Consider the following 21,847-nt stretch of genomic DNA (forward strand, 5'->3'; position numbering starts at 1 on the left):
TTATTCAGATGTGTGTCCATGTGTCTGGACACAGAATCCCACAGGAGACAGGTAAACCAACCTCAGACAGGTAAACTAACCTCAGATGGGTAAACTAACCTCAGACAGGTAAACTAACCTCAGACAGGTAAACCAACCTCAGACGGGTAAACTAACCTCAGACGGGTAAACTAACCTCAGACGGGTAAACCAACCTCAGACGGGTAAACTAACCTCAGACGGGTAAACCAACCTCAGACGGGTAAACTAACCTCAGACGGGTAAACCAACCTCAGACGGGTAAACTAACCTCAGACGGGTAAACCAACCTCAGACGGGTAAACTAACCTCAGACGGGTAAACCAACTTCAGACAAGTAAACTAACCTGAAACAGGTAATATCCTCCTACAAAACTGTATAATGACTTCATTTTTCTGTCTGCATGTGATTGGCTGATGCAGCACTGTGGGTGGACCTACAGCTTGACAAGATGAAACAGCCAATGGCGCGACGGACCCTGCTGCTGTCAACCAATCAGCCACAGGAGATGATGAAGCTGATGGTTCAGAGGGAAGTGGGCGTGGCCTGTGTGAATCAGACTGCCTACCTGAGGGTGAGTGACAGAAAAGAGACACACAAGATGAACAGGTGAAAAGAGTCACACCTGTGTGTGTGTGTGTGTGTGTGTGTGTGTGTGTGTGTGTGTGTGTGTTAGCAGTCTGAAGAGGAGGTTCGTGATAAATTGAGTCCAATCTTCATCACCGCCAACATCAGCCTCCTCAACACTATCCAGCATGCATTGCTTCATGGACAGACACATGCTGCTGCACAGGTGAGTCTGAGTCACACCCACACACCTGCACTTCAGGCACCAGGTTACTTTTGTTTTCATTCGGTCATCTCATTTATTGACCATCATGTAGATACATGTAACCATGGCAACATGGAGGTGGAGGTCATTACTAGGGTTACTCCATTCAGGTTTTTTTTTCCAGTACCGATAATCTATGAGTGAGATCAGCCGATACCGATCACGTTTGTCATCATTGCAGATGTCATTCGTTCTATTGGTCTCTCACACTTTGTTTTGGCGGTCTGTTGGTGGGAGGCGGGGCTACACCACACAGCTCACAGTGCTTCTCTTGTATTAACCACAGGCGTTTGGTTTGAAGGTGATTGATGACTAGGAGCATTAGTTCAGATCTACCAGCTGATCAATTGGGGCAACCCCTAGTCATCACATCATGTTTCATACTTTGAGTCTGAGTGGATTCTACATGTGAACATTCAGTGTCATTGATGATGTCAGAGAAAAGTGCTGAACAAAAACAGCCTTTTATAACATGACTGCAGGAAGTTAATAACAATGATTCCTGACTGAGTGAAAGGAGGGAAATGACTGATCACTCAAACACCTGGGTAACCTGGACCATCACATCCTGCTCTACCAGAGAGATATACATAAAGATAAACAAATAGTGTGTGTGTGTGTGTGTGTGTGTGTGTGTGTGTGTGTGTGTGTGTGTGTGTGTGTGTGTGTGTGTGTGTGTAGACCAGGATCATTCTGGACTGTGGAGATGACAACATTTGTGTTCCTGACCTGAAGCTGAGGGCTGAGCCGTGAGCAACACACACACACAGAGAAAGAGTTCTGTAGTTTCTGTTGTTTTTAGTTTCTTCACTGATTCCCCTGAAATCTACTGATTTAGTGTGTTAATGTGTGTGTGTGTGTGTTAGGGTGTCAGACAGTGTGTTGGTTGGTGAGGATCAGTCGGTGGTGATTTCAGTGTCGGCAGAAAATGACGGTGAGGGAGCATATGAGACCGAGCTGGTGGTCCGAGTCCCGGAACACACACACTTCCAGAGCAGCCAGGTGAACACACACACACACACACACACACACACACACACACACACACACACACACACACACACACGCACTATATTCAATTAATATTGTGTGTGTGCAGGGTGTGGACAGACTGGTGTGTGTTCAAAGGAAGGAGAATCAGACCATCATTGTGACCTGTGACCTCGGGAACCCGATGAGACAAGGACACACAGTAACACACACACACACACACACATTTATCATAATGATAATAAAGTTAATTTATAGGCCAAACAGGAAACAACAAATAAACAAGAACAAAACCAGTCTCAGGTCACTAACTGTTTGTCCACAGAAAATATTCACCATCTGTGTGAAATCTTCAGTTATGGCTAAAAAGTGTTTTGTGAGGTCACGCTGACCTTGACCTTAGGCCCTTGACCACCAAAATCTAATCAGTCCAGTCCTTGTGAATGGTTTTGCCAAATTTGTTCTGTTGAGGTGCCACTGAGAAATCTAGTCCACGAGAATGAGATGGTCAAAAACAAAATGGCCACTGGCTCTGACTCCATCAGCTGATCTCACTGGTCCAGAGGACACAGTCCAAGTCCACACGTCAGACAGGTGTTCAGGACCAGTTTGAGAGCTGATGCGGTCCTGCCTCTTAGTCCTGGTCCTGAGTCCAGTACATTTGCGTGTCTATACATTAGTGCAATTTTAAATGTACTTTAACCCGTTTATTTATAGGTGTTTGATAATATTGGTTGTGTGCAGCCATGAGCTTTTTGCTTTGTAGTCTTAAAAGATTCTTTTTGAATAATGATCAGATTTCCCTGAGCCTTTAACTATATTGTACATAAGATAGCATTTTGGAAAGACTTAACATAACACATTGATCTATTGAGTCCAGGACCAGGACTAATCACCAGACTCCTGAACAGGGACCAGACATCAAACCCTGAGAACCTGGTTCCTTTGGTATATACTCCATCTATATTGTCTCTCTCTCTCTCTCTCTCTGACCTGTCTCTCTCTCTCTCTCTCTCTCTCTATGACCTGTGTGTCTCTCTGTAGCTGCAGACAGATCTTTTGTTCAGTGTTGGTCGTCTGGAGGAGGTACAACACATCACCTTCAGCCTCAGAATCAGGAGGTACAACCTGTCTCTCTCTCTGACCTGCCTCTCTCCACCTATCTCTCTCTCTCTCTCTGACCTGTCTGTCTGTCCACCTGTCTGTCTCTCAGTAAGAACTTGGTGAACTCCAGCAGTGAGCAGGTCCAGGTCCAGGTCCAGGTGAGGTCTGAGGCGATGCTGGAGATCAGAGGGTAAATCCACAGACAAAGTCTTTGATCCACAAGGGGGCGGAGTCACAGACTCGACATGATGACGTCTCTTTGTGCTTTCAGAGGCTCCTCCCCTCCAGAGGTTGTCCTGCCCCTCCCTGACTGGCAGCCTGCAATGCATCCTGGAAGTTTAGAAGAAGTGGGTCCACTGGTGGAGCATGTTTATGAGGTGAGGTGGAGTGGATCAGATCCAGTCTGAGGACTGGGGGACCTGAGGGTCCAACTCTGAGGGTCTCACAGTCCTGTCTGGTTCTGACATGACCTCAGGTGACCTCATTCCCCATCTTCATCAGCCTGATGATGATGACGATGATAATGATGATATTGGTGGTATTGAATCTATTTATAGTATTCATGACGTTGATTATATTGGTGTGTAGTTGAGGAACCAAGGCCCGAGTGCGGTGAACGCCCGGCTGACGGTGGACTTCCCCTCCACCTGGCAGCATCACCTGCTGCTCTACATCTTCTCCAACGCCTCAGAGGAATCACTGAGCTGCTGGACCCTGAATGCATCACAGATAGACCCCTTCAAGGTCCAAGACCTGTCTCTCGCTGACCTGTCTCGCTGTCTCTGACCTGTCTCTCTCTCCCTCTGAACGGTCTCTCTTTCTCTGACCTGTCTTTCTCTCTCTTCCCTGTCTCTCTCTCTATGACCTGTCCCTGTCTCTCTGAACAGTCTCGCTGTCTCTGACCTGTCTACCTGTCTCTCTCTCCGGTCTCTCTTTCTCTGACCTGTCTTTCTCTCTCTTACCTGTCTCTCTCTCTATGACCTGTCCCTGTCTCTCTGAACAGTCTCTCTTTCTCTGACCTGTCTCTCTCTCTCTTACCTGTCTCTCTCTCTGACCCATGTCTACCTCTCTTACCTGTCTCTCTCTCTGACCTGTCTGTCTCTCAGCTGGCTGGTAACAGGTCCAGTGTGTCTGCAGTGTCTCCCTTGGTCCAGGAGGAGGAGACAAATAGACGAACTGTCAATGTGGTAAATAAATGAATAAACAACATCAACATCATCAAATACATAGTTTATACACCTGAGAGTCTGACCGTGTGTGTGTGTGTGTGTGTGTGTGTGTGTGTGTGTGTGTGTGTGTGTGTGTGTGTGTGTGTGTGTGTGTGTGTGTGTGTGTCTGTGTGTGTGTGTGTAGAACTGCAGCAGCAGTGAGACGGGGTGTGTCAGGTTTGTGTGTGATGTCACAGTGTTGGGGCGGGGCCTCAGCGCTGTTGTCAGAATCTCAGCCCGACTGTGGACACACACTCTCAAACAGGTACACACACACACACACACACACACACAGGTGACGGTGACAAGGTCATGATGTCATCGTGTTCTTTCGCCAGACTCCATACCTGAACTATGAGCTAGTTTCCTCCGCTTCCTATGATGTCATCAACACATCATCAATGGTCCAGCCAACGCTACTTCCGAGTGGACACACACAGGTGCTGACACACACACACACACACACACACATACACACCCACACACACACACACACTTCAATCTGTGGTAAGATCTGTTATTGAACTTTGTGTGTGTGTGTGTGTGTGTGTGTGTGTGTGTGTGTGTGTGTGTGTGTGTAGACTCAGGTCAGTGTGATGTGGCGGCGTCCTGATGGAGAGAAAGAAGTTCCTATTGGTTATATCATCCTGTCAATCATCTCTGGACTCCTCCTCCTGGGCCTGCTCTGTTTCATCTTCTGGAAGGTATCAATCAATCAATCAATCAATCAATCAATCAGTCAAATGATATTAATAACTGGTAACATTTACTTTACTGGAATCTGATTAAAGTTTAATGTCTCTCTCTCCTGGTGTGTGTGTGTGTGTGTGTGTGTGTAGCTGGGTTTCTTTCAGCGAACTCGCCCCCCCACTGATGATGATGAGGGTAATGATGAAGAGCAGCAGCAGCTGGCTGAGCAGGGTCACATGACTGAATAACACTCGCACACACTCTCTCACACACTCTCTCTCTCACACACACACACACACGCTGTCACGTGTGTTGGACATGAACACATGATGACTGCATGATGACAGAGGAGTGTTTGTTTCTGGTGAAGGTCACGACCTCTGGAACTAAAGCCAATCACTTCTCATGTTATTGATCGAGTCTGATCAGATTCCCTGTTATTGACACTGATCAGGGTTTCTGTCAGGATCCTGGATCAAGACCTGGTCCCAGGTGGTTTTAGCAGAGGGCTCAGTCAAACACCTGAGCAGGTGAAAACATCTGAGACTCAGGGGCCCCGCTCACAAGTTTTACATTGACCTTTAAATTAATTTAATTTTCTTAGTGAAATATTATGAATATTATTATAACATATTAACATTTATTAACATTTTATTTTGATTTGTTTTTGAGATTCATTTATTTTGTATTGAATTCTTCTGTTGAACCCCCACGATACCACCTGTAAAGGATAAGTGATATCTTTATGTATTTTTGACATTTTTGTTTATAAAATATATATATATCTTCAGCAGCTGTGTTTGTTTTTATTTTATTGTTGTTATTTACTCTTGAATATTTAATAAAATAAAAACATAATGAAACAGAAGATTGGGACACTTTAAAGGTCTTTATACCCTGGGTATCACCTCTCAGGCAGCACCTCCTCTTCCACAGTGACCCTACCCCCAACACTGATTGGATAACTGTAATTCTAACCTGATGAGTCTCAATACAAACGGAACCGTGTGATTGGTGGAGCAGGTTGGAGGCAGTTCTTAGCCTGTGAGACGGAGCTGAGGGTTTGAAACCCGGCATGCACTCAGGAGGATGAGGAGGATTAGAGCAGATTACAGAGCAGTTTATAACTGCAGAGAAGAAGAGAGAAAACACACCAGTACAGACACAGCCACACTAACTGGACTAAGTGGACCAACCTGGACTAACAGGACTGGACCAGATGCAGTGAACTGGGACCAACTTGTCAGACTTAAATCTAAGTGGACTGAGCTGGGTGGAGGTGGTGGAGGGTTAAAGTGGACTGACCCAGGCTAAACTGGTCCTTACTGGTTCTTACTGGTCCTTACTGGTGTGAGCTGGTCTGGGGGAAGGGAAGTGGACAGATGGATGGTTTCCAGGCGTATGGGGCAGGGAAGGCGGGCGGTGCTTTCGACCCACTGACCTTCATCCGACAACCTCAGACTGTGGTGAGGATCCTCTGCTGGGTGAGTCTGATGATGTAATGATGACGTCCCAGTTTAACAATGAACCTCACTTTTGTTCAAGAGTGTTCAGGGGTGTATTCAGGTGTGTTCAGGTGTTCTGACTGATGACATACTGACTCTGGGAGGAGCTACAGGTACAGGTAGACTGTACCTGTTTTGACAGGTTAATGTTCACACTTTCTTTCTGTGGAATCAGGTTTTGTTCATCAGTTTGATGGATGAATACTACATTACCCATGAGCCTCGGCTGCTGTGTTAATCATAGTAAACTCAAAACTTTTCTTCATCATAGAACAAAACATGTTGCCATGGTTACTAAATTCACAGCTGATCCAGAGGACTTGTGTGTGTGTGTGTTTCAGTCATGAGACTGGTGTTAACATTCCTGAGGTTCAACACAAGACTCCTCAAACAAAACCTCACTGTTTAACTCTGCCTGTGCTCTGATTGGACAGTTTGATGAATATGAGTCACACACAGTCTGTGACGTAACAGACAGTCAGTCACAAACAGACAGTCACAAACAGATGACCACACGACAATACGATTCCCTGAACACGCTGATTCTTCCCCTGCTGTTTCAGAGCAATAAGATCAATGTTGTGATTGGCTGACACTGAAGCCCACACTGTCTGATGTACGAGCACCTTCAGCCTTTTCAACACTTTGTGCAGCTGCAGAAACATGAGCCAGAACAGAGATGAACTCGCCCTCACAGTCTGTGAGACCAGGACCTCCTCCAACTGTTAGCATCCAGCCTCTTCTGCTAAGAATGAATGTATCTGTTAGCATTGAGCTAATTGTCTCCTCTGATCTTAGATCTTCTCCATTGTGATCCTGGGCTGCGTTGCTAACGAGGGTTACGTTAACCGGCCTGAAGAGGTGGAGGAATACTGCATCTTCAACCGTAACCAGAATGCCTGCAACTATGCTGTCGCAATGGGAACACTGTGTTTTCTCTGCAGTGCTGCTCTCTTGGCGCTGGACGTTTATTTCCCACAGATCAGCGGCGTGAAGGACAGGAAGAAAGCCGTCATGGCGGACATTGGAGTTTCAGGTGAGACTCTGCTTCCTCAGGTTCTGTCATCTTTAAACAACCATGTGTAACCTGTGTTCTATGAGTTTAATAACCACGTGTAACCGGTGTTCTCTGCAGTTCTCTGGTCTCTGGTCTGGTTCGTGGGTTTCTGTTTTCTGGCCAATCAGTGGCAGGTTTCTAAAGAAGAAGACAACCCTCTGAATGAAGGAGCTGATGCTGCCCGGGCCGCCATTGTCTTCTCCTTCTTCTCTGTCTTCACGTGGGTATGTACCTGAACTATCACCTGACAGAATACAGCTCGCCAGAACCGTGTCAGAACTTAGCAGCAGCTGTACTATAAGAAGGAGATACCGGACTCAAAGATGGATCTACTCATTCGAATGAAAGCTGTTCAGCGGGTTTACTTTAGTGTAGTGCAGTCCAGTTGAATTTACATTGAGACATCACACATTTTAAAATCAAAGCAAGTTTTACAAACATAAACCTCTTTTGATAAAACATTGTGTACTGTAATAGCTTGTTAACTGTAGATCATGTCCTGTCAACAGTTTTACACATGTGATGATCAGTGGAGGAACCAAATCACATCTATGAATCCATCCATGATCTACAAAGCAGAACAACCACAGAAGAACCTGTCAGGTCTTGGTTTTAGGTTCTGCCTTGTTTTCACTGTGTTTAACAAACCAGAACGTTTCAGATATCTATTGTTGAAAAGGTGATACTGTATGGAGACGCCCGCACAACATTTTTATGTTCTGTTTGGTCAGAGAGTGCAGTTAGTAAAGAGGTTCCTGAGCTCCTAAAACAGCTTCCCAAGTTCCTAAACACTTATCTCAGCTCGTAGAAAGGTTCCAGAGTTTTGAAAATGTTCCTAAGCTCCAAAGTTCCAGAGCTACTCAAATTTTCTTGATCTCCTAAGATGGTCCTGCCATTCTAGAAAAGACTCCTGAGTTCCTCTAAAAAGGTTCCTTATGTGCCTGAAAAAAGGGCACTACATTGGAAAAGGGCTGGTAAGAGGTTTCCTAATGCGTTCTCCTGTTGTGTCTGGCTTCATCCTCAGCAGAACAGCTAATTCTCTTTAAATGGGTTCTCTCTAACAGCTGGTTCTCTCTAACAGTCGGTTCTCTAACAGTCGGTTCCCACTAACAGTTGGTTCTCTAACAGTCTGTTCTCTAAAAGTCGGTTCTCTCTAACACTCGGTTCTCTAAAAGGCAGTTCCTTCTAACAGTCTGTTCTCTCTAACAGTGGATTCTCTCTAACAGTCTGTTCTCTCTAACAGTTGGTTCTCTCCAACAGTCTCTTCTCTAACAGTCTGTTCTGTCTAACAATCGGTTCTACAAGGGATCCTCTCTAATAATTTCCTCTCTCTAACTGCTGGTTCTCTCTAACAGTCTGTTCTCTAAAAGTCGGTTCTCTCTAACAGCCTGTTTTCTCTAACAGTATGTTCTCTAACAGTCTGTTCTCTCTAACAGCCTGTTTTTTTCTAACAGTATGTTCTCTAACAGTCGGTTCTCTCTAACAACTGATCCTCTCTAATAACTGGCTCTCTCTAACAGTCGGTTCTATAACAGTCGGTTCTCTCTAACAGTATGTTTTCTAACAGTCTGTTCTCTAGAAGTCGGTTCTCTCTAACAGTTGGTTCTCTCTAACAGTATGTTTTCTAACAGTCTGTTCTCTAGAAGTCGGTTCTCTCTAACAGTTGGTTCTCTCTAACAGTATGTTTTCTAACAGTCTGTTCTCTAGAAGTCGGTTCTCTCTAACAGTTGGTTCTCTCTAACAGTATGTTTTCTAACAGTCTGTTCTCTAGAAGTCGGTTCTCTCTAACAGTTGGTTCTCTCTAACAGTATGTTTTCTAACAGTCTGTTCTCTAGAAGTCGGTTCTCTCTAACAGTTGGTTCTCTCTAACAGTATGTTTTCTAACAGTCTGTTCTTTCTAACAGTCTGTTCTCTAAAATTCGGTTCTTTCTAACAGTCGGTTCTCTCTAATAGCCTGTTTTCTCTAACAGTATGTTCTCTAACAGTCGGTTCTCTAATAGTCTGTTCTTTAACAGTCTGTTCTCTGACAGTCGGTTCTCTAATAGTTGGTTCTCTAACAGTCTGTTCTCCAACAGTTGGTTCTCTAACAGTCGGTTGTCAACCTTTAATTTCTTTCTAACAACATGTTGTTGTTGGAGATAAAATGTATATTTAAAGATGTGTAACATGTTTATTTCTTTTTGTTTATTTCTCTTTGTTTGTTTGTGTTTGTTTGTGTGTTTGTCTGTCTGACCTGTCTCTGTGGTTTTGTGATTTATTGTGTTTCTTTTCATGTGTCTGTGATATGTTGTGTATTTATGTGTGATATTGTGCATGTTTATATAAATGTATTTGTGTGTTATGTTGTGTGTATTTGTGATATGTTGTGTAGGGAGGTCTCACTCTGCTGTCACTGGAGCGTCTGAAGAGAGTGTCTTTCGAAGAAGAATACAACAAACTGTTCAGCCCTCCACTTGCCTGAAACGCACGCACACACACACACACGCACACACGCACGCACGCACGCACGCACGCACGCACGCACGCACGCACGCACGCACGCACGCACGCACGCACGCACGCACGCACGCACGCACGCACGCACGCACGCACGCACGCACGCACGCACGCACGCACGCACGCACGCACGCACGCACGCACGCACGCACGCACGCACGCACGCACGCACGCACGCACGCACGCACGCACGCACGCACGCACGCACGCACGCACGCACGCACGCACGCACGCACGCACGCACGCACGCACGCACGCACGCACGCACGCACGCACGCACGCACGCACGCACACACACACACACACACACACACAAACACACACACACACATGCACGCAGACCTACCTAACGTCACTTTTCTCCTTTAGCTAATCAGAGACAAGAATTCCTCTGCCTCCTCCTCCTCCTCAACTCAGTCAGGACTCTGATTGGTTGATCTAAGTGCCTGTCATCCAAAGTGCCTTCCTGTTACCATGGTAATAAAGTGATGCTGGTTTCCTCCTCAGATGTCAGAGCTGAAAAAAGTTAATGTTCTTACAGTGATGTCATGATGCTTGATGATGTCATAATGTATCCTGATTAAAGACAGTTTAACTTTAAGAGTTAATGTGATGTGTGTTTCTCTGTGATTGTGTGTTTGAGTGTGTGTGTGATCTGGTGTGTATAATTCTGTAAGTGTGTGCTACCCTCTGCTGACTCTTTGATGTCACTACAGTCATCTTTGTCATAATGATGTCATCAGATGAAATCAGATTGATATGTTAAAGGTGAAAGTCACTCGTCTCAGCAGCAGAGAATAAATACACTTGATCTTTCAGCATCTTTTTGAGTGAAAAGAGGGAAATAAAAGTCGTCATCTCCCTCTTATCTGGATCCGGGTCGCGGGGGCAGCAGCCTCAGCAGAGAGGTCCAGACGGCCCTCTCCCCAGCCACTTCCACCAGCTCCTCCAGGAGAATCCCGAGGCGTTCCAAGGCCAGCCGAGAGATATAATCCCTCCAGCGTGTCCTTGGTCGACCCCGAGGCCTCCTCCCGGTGGGACATGCCTGAAACACCTCCCCGGGGAGGCGTCCAGGAGGCATCCTCACTAGATGCCCGAACCACCTCAACTGGCTCCTCTCGACATGGAGAAGCAGCGGCTCTACTCCGAGTCCCTCCCGGATGACCGAGCTCCTCACCCTATCTCTAAGGCTGAGCCTGGCCACCCTGCGGAGGAAACTCATTTCGGCCGCTTGTACTCGCGATCTCGTTATTTTGTTCATTACCCAAAGCTCATGACCATAGGTGAGGGTTGAAACGTAGATCGACCGGAAAATTGAGAGCTTCGCCTTCCGGCTTAGCTCCCTCTTCCCCACAACGGACCAATTCAGCGTCCGCATCACTGCTGACGCCGCCCCAATCCGCCTGTCGATCTCCTGCTCCATCCTACCCTTACTCGTGAACAAGATCCCGAGATACTTAAACTCCTCCACCTGAGGCAAAGCCTCCCCCCCGACCTGAAGCGGGCAATCCACCCGTTTCCGGCTGAGAACCATGGCCTCAGACTTGGAGGTGCTGATCTTCATCCCAGCCGTTTCACACTCGGCTGCAAACCGCCCAAGCGAGAGCTGAAGGTCGGCGCTCGATGAAGCTAAGAGGACCACATCATCTGCAAAAAGCAGAGACAAGATCCTCCCGCCACCGAACCCAAACCCCTCCACCACCCGGCTGCGCCTAGAAATTCTGTCCATAAAAGTTATGAACAGAACCGGTGACAAAGGGCAGCCCTGGCGGAGTCCAACCCTCACCGGGAACAGGTCCGACTTACTGCCGGCTACGCGAACCAGACTCACACTCCTTTGGTACAGGGACTTAATGGCCACTAACAAGGGGCCATCCACCCCATACTCCCGGAGCGCCCCCCACAGGGAGCCCCTGGAAAAACAATAAAAACATTAGCTCATGTTGTAATGATGATGATGTAATACACCAATTAGCATATATAGACATCATCACATTGTATGATCATTCAGTCTAGTTGGTGACATCATATCCTCTATGATCATGTGTCAGTGTGTTTGTCTGACAGAAGCTCAACATTGACTTTTATCTAGTTGTAAGTCACAGACACTTTTTACTCCTTGGTGGTTTTCAGCTCTATATTTGAACCAGATGATTTTAGTCATCAGACGTCTGGATCTGAAAGTATCAGGAACAAGCTGAGGAAATGTTAGACAGCTCAGCTCCCAGCTGTTGGAGACGTCCTCTCCTGTGTCACTGAAGAGTGAATCTCTGATGTTTAAAGTCAAACTGTTTTATTCAGTGTTTCTACTGGTTTTAATCCCCTGGTCTGTTTGTTATGGAGAGGAGGAAACCTCTATGGATAATTCAGCTGCTGGTAAAAACTTCCTCAATGTCTGGTTCATAGGTTATCAGAGAAACAATCAGAACAAAGGTTAGCATCAATCCAACCTCTCTAACCCTAACCCTGATGTCTCTGTCTTCCGTACAGCGTCAGTGAAACACAATCACACACACACACACACACACACATATATGTGTATATATATATATATACATATATATATAATCAGCTGGTGTGTTTGTTGTGGAGAGGAGGAAACCTCTTTGGATAATTCACCTTCTGGGAAAAACCTCCTGAACCACTGACACTGAAGGAATCAAACCAGGAGAAGCTGAAGACTACAAATCCCATGATCCCACGCTACTTCATGATGTCACCAAACACTTTGTTGTGATTGACAGAGCTCTAGAGGCAGAAGTCTGGCTGTGTATTTAAATCCAGGTAGGGTATGCTGCACTGGACAGTGACTGGCCCAGACAACAAACAGATTTAAAGAAACTTCATGTAGAGAACAGAAGAAAAGAAACCGTAAACACAAAATACAACAGGTGAAACCAGCAGGTAGGACGTTAAGATGTCATCATACAGTATTAATAAAGTTTTGTCATTTGAATCTCTCTGCAGGCTGTCCAGGGTCTGCTGGGGCTCTACAGGTTTAAACTGGGGGCCAGCAACGTCACCTTCAATCAGGACTACATAGACCCTAACCAACAGAACCCTGAGGCTCCTCCCACTGAGGAGTAGAGGCTCCGCCCATCGACGAGTAGAGGCTCCGACCACCCATGAGTAGAGGGGGGGCTTGAACAGTGATACATTCTGGGTAGTTGTGTATTGTGATGGGTCATATTTAGGAAACAGAATTGGACTAAAAAATTACCAGGTTTATAGTCCGATGATGTCACTCACCAGGGGGCGTGTACTCTCCGTCAGTAGCCATTCAGAGTTCAGAACATGAGTGAAGAATAAACAGTCTGATTTTAAACGCACACAGAGTTCATTGGAAAGAAAACCATTTCCTCCCAACAATGCTACTTTGTTAGCAAAATGTGCTAACTATCTGTAAGCAGCAAAGGTTAGATGCCCAATCAGACAAATCAGATGATTATCCTAAGTTAGCCACTGAGCTATCATTTATTAGCTCTCTGGCTAATGTTAGACATAATTCACCAGTTTATTAAGCTAGCTTTCGGGCTAAAGCTAGTTTTATTGATTGTTATTATTTGTTGTTTTATGTTTGTTATTCAATAATTCAAAAGACAAAAACAAAGTGAAATTAAAGATGTGTGAAATTAATTTTGTTTCCTCCAATTCTTAAAGTAAAATATCAGACATTTTAACCCTGGTGAAATGACAGGATCAGGTCTGTAACAGACACGGACAAAGCCAAAATCCTCCATAGGGGGGCACCACAGAGCTGAAGGGGGGGGGGGGGGGGGGGGGGGGGGGGGGGGGGGGACACTGTGAACTGAGTCAGACCTGAACCACGTGTTGATCTGGTTCAGTGTGACATCACTTCCTGATGATGTCATTATCTCTGATGTCCATCCAGAATAAAAAAGAGTCTGCAAAACTTCAGTCAGAATCCTCGTGTTTTTAAGTTTTTTCAGTATCACACTAAAACATGATACACTGACAGCTGATCACAGCTGATCACAGCTGATCACTGCTGATCACAGCTGATCACTGCTGATTCAGACTGAAGATCACAGCTGATCACAGCTGATCACTGCTGATCACTGCTGATCACAGCTGATCACTGCTGATCACTGCTGATCACAGCTGATCACAGCTGATCACTGCTGATCACTGCTGATCACAGCTGATCACAGCTGATCACTGCTGATCACTGCTGATCACAGCTGATCACAGCTGATCACTGCTGATCACTGCTGATCACAGGTAACACAGGTGGTACAGGTAACAAAGGTGGTACAGGTAACACAGGTGGTACAGGTAACAAAGGTGATCCAGGTAACAAAGGTGGTACAGGTAACAAAGGTGATCCAGGTAACAAAGGTGGTACAGGTAACAAAGGTGATACAGGTAACAAAGGTGGTACAGGTAACAAAGGTGGTACAGGCAACAAAGGTGACATTAAATATGTAGCGTTAACACCATATTTTAGGATTTACTCTCGTTGAAATGGGGCACCAGTCCTCTGGGAGGACAACAATGAATTACTTCATTGCCAAATTTATCAATCTCATATCAGAAGCCATGACTTCTCGATTCAATAGATCTCCAGTCTCTACATCAAAAGAATACAACAGGACAACACAGGGTGTAAATAAAGGAGTTTATTAACTAAACTACTATCTACAGAGTAAATGCAAGGTGTAATAATCATAAAGATGAAAATAATAATGAAATGAGCAGTGTGATGAGTTGGCAATGGTGGGAGAGAATATGTTATGGCTGTACACTATGGCTATACAGCTAATGATGCTACGTCTACGAATTAGGTTTGATGATTAAATATTGCTATATTTCGACATCAACCCAGTCATGAGCAGAGTGTTAAGACCGGCCTACTGTGAGTTGCGCTGTAGCTGAAGACCCTCGGCTGGAACCCAGGTGGCTGTGGTTGCCGTGGTAACCCTGGAGACGCGGGATCTAGGTGGATTCTCCTGGAGGCCGTGTCCCGTTATCACGATGACGGATTCTGCCGGTGTCTCAGCGGTTCAGCTCTGGTGGAGTTTGCCAGGAGACTTTCTGTCTCGGGCACTCTTGATTTCTGCTCGGCTTCTCTGCAGGCGGTCGTGCAGATGTTATCTGCTGGTGTCTCTTGCGGGTTGATGCGAAATAAACTCTAATGCTCTTCACTTTGGCTGGATAACTTTAGAGGAGACTGGCGTTGACCAGATGACTCTAAAGTTGTCAAAATCTTCAAAAAGGAAAACTTGATGATGATTTAAAAGTTACAAAATTACTCTGAGGCACTTCTGTTGCTTTGGTTCAGTTGGTCTTGACTTGGCTTATAAAAATAAAAGATCGCGCATGTAGACAAAAATCATGTTACTTGGAGCTTGTGGCAAAGAAAAATAAAAGACGCGAAAAGTGCAAAAATGACTAAGAGCCATGAGTTTGTGGCTAGCAGCTTAGAGCTAAGAGTTTACATGGCTACAGAGCCGGGCTTTGAGCCGGGACTCTGAGCTTTGAGCAAAGATCTCAGCTTCTAGTTTCTGCATCGTTTTCTAGCTTCAGCTTTTCAGCCTCTAGCTTTTAGCTTTGTTTCTCGCATCTTCTTCCTTCTTAGCATCTGGGTTTCTCTCCTCTGACTTCTGACCAATGTGTGAATTGATCACGACTGTTTTATCCCCTGGGGGCTGGTGCATGTTTCATGGGCGTCACCCATCTTCTCCTGTGTTTCCACTTGGAGAAGAGAGTAATTTTCCACTGAACTTTGGAATAATTTAATTCTAGAGTTTACTTATAAACTCGCACATCCGTCTTCCACCATGACCACAAAACATTAAGTGAAATAACATATAAAAGTACTTGCACTAATAATGGCAGAGAGGAGTAATAGGAGTGTTGATTTCATATACATCCTTCAAACCTGAAATTTAATCATGATACAAGTGGTTAATTGATCAAACAACAATATAAACATTTCCCAAAGCTAATAGTCTATAAATGTGGATTACACAGCAGTTCTTTGACTGTAATAATAATAATATGGACATGCTGGATGTCATGTAGTGTGTGTTCCCTCGTGTGAAGGATGCTGACAGTTATGGTTCCAGGAAGGACATTGTCTTAAAATCTACATGTTACATTTCAAACATTCTATGGGATAGAAGTTTGGGATTAAACTATTGCATAGGAACATCTCATGAGTTACAGAACAGCTAGATATTTAATTCTACATTCTTCCTCAGATCTGTGTCTATGAAGAGTTCTGCTGGTCACTACCCAGGATTGGAATGTGGGTCGAAGTTTATGTCTCTTATCTAGAGAGGGACAGAGGAAGGGAGGTTGGTGTGTGTGTGTGTGTGTGGGTGTTCATGCATGGCACAGAGAGGCCAGGATTCACACCTTAGTGTTAATCAGTCCTTTTGTTGTTACTTGACCTATACAAGAAACAATCAAATATCATTAGACAAAGTCTTATTGTTACAAACTGGAGATTTTGCCTATATTCTCCAGTTGTCTGGTGTCCATTGGTTGATCCTCTGGAGCTGACCCTTTGACCTTTGGTCTGGTTCTGTGTCGTTCGGACATGCTAACAGCATGGTCTGTTTGTGGAAGAGGGGTCCTTTGTCTCTGTTTCCTATCAATGTGATAGTTTGATGGTGAGAAGAGTCGCAAAGTGTCAACTGTGGGTCAGTAACTCTGCATGTCCTTACAATGAACTTCCTTAATGGCTTGTGACTGATGCCAGGCCAGGTATGTACGCTACATAGGTAACAAAGGTGATCCAGGTAACACAGGTGATCCAGGTAATAAAGGTGGTACAGGTAACACAGGTGATCCAGGTAATAAAGGTGGTACAGGTAATAAAGGTGAGTGTCTCATCACAGACACTGACTGCTCTGTCTGTTCATTCATGAAGTGCAGCTGTGGTTTTCTCTGGTCCTGGTCCTGGTCCAGTCAGACCTGGACTCATCAGAGAAGAATGAAGCATTAAATTAACTCTGCGACTGCTGTGACTCACTGTCATGTCTTTGAATCAGAGCTGATTCACTTTGTTGACAGTCTGAACCTGACTGAGGAGGGAAAGTGAAAGTAAAACTCTGACCCGGTTTGACTTTAACAGTCACACTGGATCAGTTTGTCAGTCAGCGACCAGGACCAGGACTGGTTCTTCAGATCTACTAATCCACACTAACATGTTGTTGTCACGCTAAACACGATAGTTTATTCTCATCCCGCCTGAACACCATTGCGCTCTTATTTTGAAGTTATATAAGCCATACACTTCAGTGGTTTCTGTGAGTGTTAATGTAACTACAGGTAAACAGTGTCATAAACTGTAATTAAATAATTTACTTTAATTAAAATAATAGTAATAACGTCAGAATGTGATGAATCTTTAGAGCATGTTTTCTGTTTCCCTCACTTTTGACCAGCTTTGTGTCTTTTTCATGTCAAATATTATTTTGTTGTTTTTATTCCTCTGTGCTGGCGACCATTTTCTTTTCAGGCCATCCGTCCATCCGTCTCATTCTCATGGACACGATATCTCAGTAACGCCTTGAAGGACCTTATTCAAACATTCACCTGGACTCAAGGATGAACTGACAATGATTCATTTTGTTGGTCAAAGTTCAAAGGTCAAGGTCAGTGTGACCTCACAAAACACTTTTTAGCCATAACTCACTCAAGACTTCACACAGATGGTAAATATTTTCTAGGACTGTGGACAAACAAGATGTGACCTGAGACTGGTCTGAGGGGAGGAGGAGGAGATTCTAGTTTTCAGTATTTAACTCTTTAGTGTGAAAATTAAATAAAAATATGAGAAATGAAGAGTTTCTGAACAATCTTCATCTCCTCATCTAAACTCATCGCATCAATCATTCTTTCTTCAAATTCATCTTTTATTTATTTTGTGCTGCTGATGCACATGAAGATCTTCTGAATAAAACCAGTCGTGGCAGGTTTAGTCTCTGTGGTTTGTGAAGATCATCATATAGTATGATGTGAAGTTATTAAAGTTGCAAAGAGCCCCTGTGTGTCACATCCTGTTTTATTTTGAAATAATTCACCTTATGAGTTTATTGTTGTTTCATTTCCTGTATTTGTGATTTTTTTCAGGTGGCAGAACGTTGTGTTTGGGTTCTGCGTTTTCTCTGGTTCTAACAGCATCAGCTCTGTGTGTGTGTAACAGAAGAACATGTTGAACTCAGTGGAACCTGTGGATAGAACCTGAGTTCTATGTGTTTAATGTGCTAATGTGTTTCCACAAGTTGAATGTGTTCAGACATGTTGTATTACAGTGTGTGTGTGTGTGTGTGTGTGTGTGTGTGTGTGTGTGTGTGTATTTGAGCTAGAGATGGAAGCTGTACTTACACACATGTTGAAACATGTCACACTCAGTAGAAGCTGTTAATGTACATTACATCAGAACAGTTTCCTGCTGCAGCTCTATCACTGTGATGTGTAATGTAGCTCTGTTGATTATATGTTTATTATGTGTATGTTCATTTAAAAAAAAAGAGGTATTATAGACATTTGTTATGTTTATCATATGTATGTATGTTTTTTTAATACATATTTAAATGATATATTTGTATGTTAGGTTGTTGAAATTGAACTTCTTCTGCTTCTTTCTTCAAATGTTTTTTCTAAACTTCTGTTTAAACTATAAAACTGTCCAATTTGAATCTCCATGTGACGTTTGTCTTTTGCTGTGATTTGATTGGCTGTGGTTCCTGTCAGTCAGACCTGGTGTGACCTGATTGTCTGATCAGCATCAGCTGTTACAGGCTGTGACACTGTCTCACTGTTGATGATCTGACTGAGGCAAAGAGGGACACTGTAACAACCTGCAGGAAGTCAGGGCTGAACAGTCTGTTGTATTCTTCTTCGAAAGACTGTCTCTTCAGATGCTCCAATCACAGCAGGGATAAACAACTGTTAGAGAACAGACTGTTAGACAGAACAGATTGTTAGAGATCTGACTGTTACAGAACCGACTGTTAGACAGAACAGACTGGTAGAGAACAGACTGTTACAGAACCGACTGTTAGACAGAACAGACTGGTAGAGAACAGACTGTTACAGAACCGACTGTTAGACAGAACAGACTGGTAGAGAACAGACTGTTACAGAACCGACTGTTAGACAGAACAGACTGGTAGAGAACAGACTGTTACAGAACCGACTGTTAGACAGAACAGACTGGTAGAGAACAGACTGTTACAGAACCGACTGTTAGACAGAACAGACTGGTAGAGAACAGACTGTTACAGAACCGACTGTTAGACAGAACAGACTGGTAGAGAACAGACTGTTACAGAACCGACTGTTAGACAGAACAGACTGGTAGAGAACAGACTGTTACAGAACCGACTGTTAGACAGAACAGACTGGTAGAGAACAGACTGTTACAGAACCGACTGTTAGACAGAACAGACTGGTAGAGAACAGACTGTTACAGAACCGACTGTTAGACAGAACAGACTGGTAGAGAACAGACTGTTACAGAACCGACTGTTAGACAGAACAGACTGGTAGAGAACAGACTGTTACAGAACCGACTGTTAGACAGAACAGACTGGTAGAGAACAGACTGTTACAGAACCGACTGTTAGACAGAACAGACTGGTAGAGAACAGACTGTTACAGAACCGACTGTTAGACAGAACAGACTGGTAGAGAACAGACTGTTACAGAACCGACTGTTAGACAGAACAGACTGGTAGAGAACAGACTGTTACAGAACCGACTGTTAGACAGAACAGACTGGTAGAGAACAGACTGTTACAGAACCGACTGTTAGACAGAACAGACTGGTAGAGAACAGACTGTTACAGAACCGACTGTTAGACAGAACAGACTGGTAGAGAACAGACTGTTACAGAACCGACTGTTAGACAGAACAGACTGGTAGAGAACAGACTGTTACAGAACCGACTGTTAGACAGAACAGACTGGTAGAGAACAGACTGTTACAGAACCGACTGTTAGACAGAACAGACTGGTAGAGAACAGACTGTTACAGAACCGACTGTTAGACAGAACAGACTGGTAGAGAACAGACTGTTACAGAACCGACTGTTAGACAGAACAGACTGGTAGAGAACAGACTGTTACAGAACCGACTGTTAGACAGAACAGACTGGTAGAGAACAGACTGTTACAGAACCGACTGTTAGACAGAACAGACTGGTAGAGAACAGACTGTTACAGAACCGACTGTTAGACAGAACAGACTGGTAGAGAACAGACTGTTACAGAACCGACTGTTAGACAGAACAGACTGGTAGAGAACAGACTGTTACAGAACCGACTGTTAGACAGAACAGACTGGTAGAGAACAGACTGTTACAGAACCGACTGTTAGACAGAACAGACTGGTAGAGAACAGACTGTTACAGAACCGACTGTTAGACAGAACAGACTGGTAGAGAACAGACTGTTACAGAACCGACTGTTAGACAGAACAGACTGGTAGAGAACAGACTGTTACAGAACCGACTGTTAGACAGAACAGACTGGTAGAGAACAGACTGTTACAGAACCGACTGTTAGACAGAACAGACTGGTAGAGAACAGACTGTTACAGAACCGACTGTTAGACAGAACAGACTGGTAGAGAACAGACTGTTACAGAACCGACTGTTAGACAGAACAGACTGGTAGAGAACAGACTGTTACAGAACCGACTGTTAGACAGAACAGACTGGTAGAGAACAGACTGTTACAGAACCGACTGTTAGACAGAACAGACTGGTAGAGAACAGACTGTTACAGAACCGACTGTTAGACAGAACAGACTGGTAGAGAACAGACTGTTACAGAACCGACTGTTAGACAGAACAGACTGGTAGAGAACAGACTGTTACAGAACCGACTGTTAGACAGAACAGACTGGTAGAGAACAGACTGTTACAGAACCGACTGTTAGACAGAACAGACTGGTAGAGAACAGACTGTTACAGAACCGACTGTTAGAGAGAACCGACTGTTAGAGAGAACAGAATGTTAGAGAACAGACTGTTAGAGAGAACCGACTGTTAGACAGAACAGACTGTTAGAGAACAGACTGTTAGAGAGAACCGACTGTTAGAGAACAGACTGTTAGAGAGAACCGACTGTTAGACAGAACAGACTGTTAGAGAACAGACTGTTAGAGAGAACCGACTGTTAGAGAACAGACTGTTAGAGAGAACCGACTTTTAGAGAACAGACTGTTAGACAGAACAGACTGTTAGAGAGAACCGACTGTTAGACAGAACCGACTGTTAGAGAACAGACTGTTAGAGAGAACCGACTTTTAGAGAACAGACTGTTAGACAGAACCGACTTTTAGAGAACAGACTGTTAGAGAACAGACTGTTAGAGAACAGACTGTTAGAGAGAACCGACTGATTTCCCCTGAAGAGACAGATTGAGTTCATTGATCAGGCTGAATACGTCGCACAAGTAAACGAGCGACCCACTCCTTGCCACTGAAATGTGCTGCCAGCGCTGATTTCTTTTCTGAGAGAAATCTCTGCAGCGGCTCTCGTAATTCAAACACTCTGGCCATCTCCCTCGGGATAACCATCTTATTTCTGTGTATAAGAGAAGGCGTCTGTGCTCCGCGTTCATCTCCTCACAAAGTTGCTCGAATAGGCGCGAGTTAAGGGCGTGTGCTTTGAAGTGGTTAATAACTTTAACAACATCATTCAATACGCTGTTAAGTTCTGGTGGCATTTTTTTTAAGCACATTGTGTCTGCCTTGTGCATGAAATGCGCTCTATAAATAAAGTTTGAATTGAATTGAATTGAATTGAATTGAATTTTTCGGCTTGCCAGCATTTCTCTGTGAATGACACAATGTGTAGATTCACATTCAGGTGCAACCTCCTTAATCCGAGCAGTTAAACCAGACAGCCGTCCGGTCATGGCAGCAGCTCCGTCTGTGCATATGCCGACACAAAAGGACCATTT

General features: G+C 44.4%; 2 protein-coding genes across 5 annotated transcripts in view; both read left to right on the forward strand.

Moving 5' to 3' along the window:
* Positions 1 to 5,610, forward strand: part of LOC111239798 (integrin alpha-IIb-like) — a 15,166-nt gene extending 9,556 nt beyond the window's left edge. For 3 of the 4 annotated variants that reach the window (XM_022769704.1, XM_022769707.1, XM_022769706.1), the window contains 14 exons: positions 442 to 593; positions 696 to 812; positions 1,533 to 1,600; positions 1,718 to 1,853; positions 1,951 to 2,043; positions 2,886 to 2,962; positions 3,055 to 3,135; positions 3,217 to 3,322; positions 3,534 to 3,689; positions 4,052 to 4,132; positions 4,299 to 4,418; positions 4,492 to 4,593; positions 4,735 to 4,857; positions 4,993 to 5,610. In XM_022769704.1, the coding sequence (XP_022625425.1) occupies positions 442 to 593; positions 696 to 812; positions 1,533 to 1,600; positions 1,718 to 1,853; positions 1,951 to 2,043; positions 2,886 to 2,962; positions 3,055 to 3,135; positions 3,217 to 3,322; positions 3,534 to 3,689; positions 4,052 to 4,132; positions 4,299 to 4,418; positions 4,492 to 4,593; positions 4,735 to 4,857; positions 4,993 to 5,091 (1,511 nt within the window). In that variant the 3' untranslated portion in view covers positions 5,092 to 5,610. The remainder of the gene's footprint in view (positions 1 to 441; positions 594 to 695; positions 813 to 1,532; positions 1,601 to 1,717; positions 1,854 to 1,950; positions 2,044 to 2,885; positions 2,963 to 3,054; positions 3,136 to 3,216; positions 3,323 to 3,533; positions 3,690 to 4,051; positions 4,133 to 4,298; positions 4,419 to 4,491; positions 4,594 to 4,734; positions 4,858 to 4,992) is intronic. The other variant, XM_022769705.1, reaches the window with a different exon arrangement.
* Positions 5,611 to 6,120: 510 nt separating this feature from the next.
* Positions 6,121 to 13,252, forward strand: LOC111239797 (synaptogyrin-1-like). The gene is made up of 4 exons (XM_022769703.1): positions 6,121 to 6,327; positions 7,147 to 7,384; positions 7,484 to 7,629; positions 12,869 to 13,252. The coding sequence occupies exons 1-4, from the start codon at positions 6,226 to 6,228 to the stop codon at positions 12,986 to 12,988; spliced, it is 606 nt and encodes a 201-aa protein (XP_022625424.1). The 5' UTR covers positions 6,121 to 6,225; the 3' UTR covers positions 12,989 to 13,252.
* The last annotated feature ends 8,595 nt before the right edge of the window (positions 13,253 to 21,847 follow it).

Source organism: Seriola dumerili, unplaced genomic scaffold, assembly GCF_002260705.1.
Source record: "Seriola dumerili isolate Sdu_G_001 unplaced genomic scaffold, Sdu_1.0 BDQW01004506.1, whole genome shotgun sequence".
Lineage (NCBI taxonomy): Eukaryota > Metazoa > Chordata > Actinopteri > Carangiformes > Carangidae > Seriola > Seriola dumerili.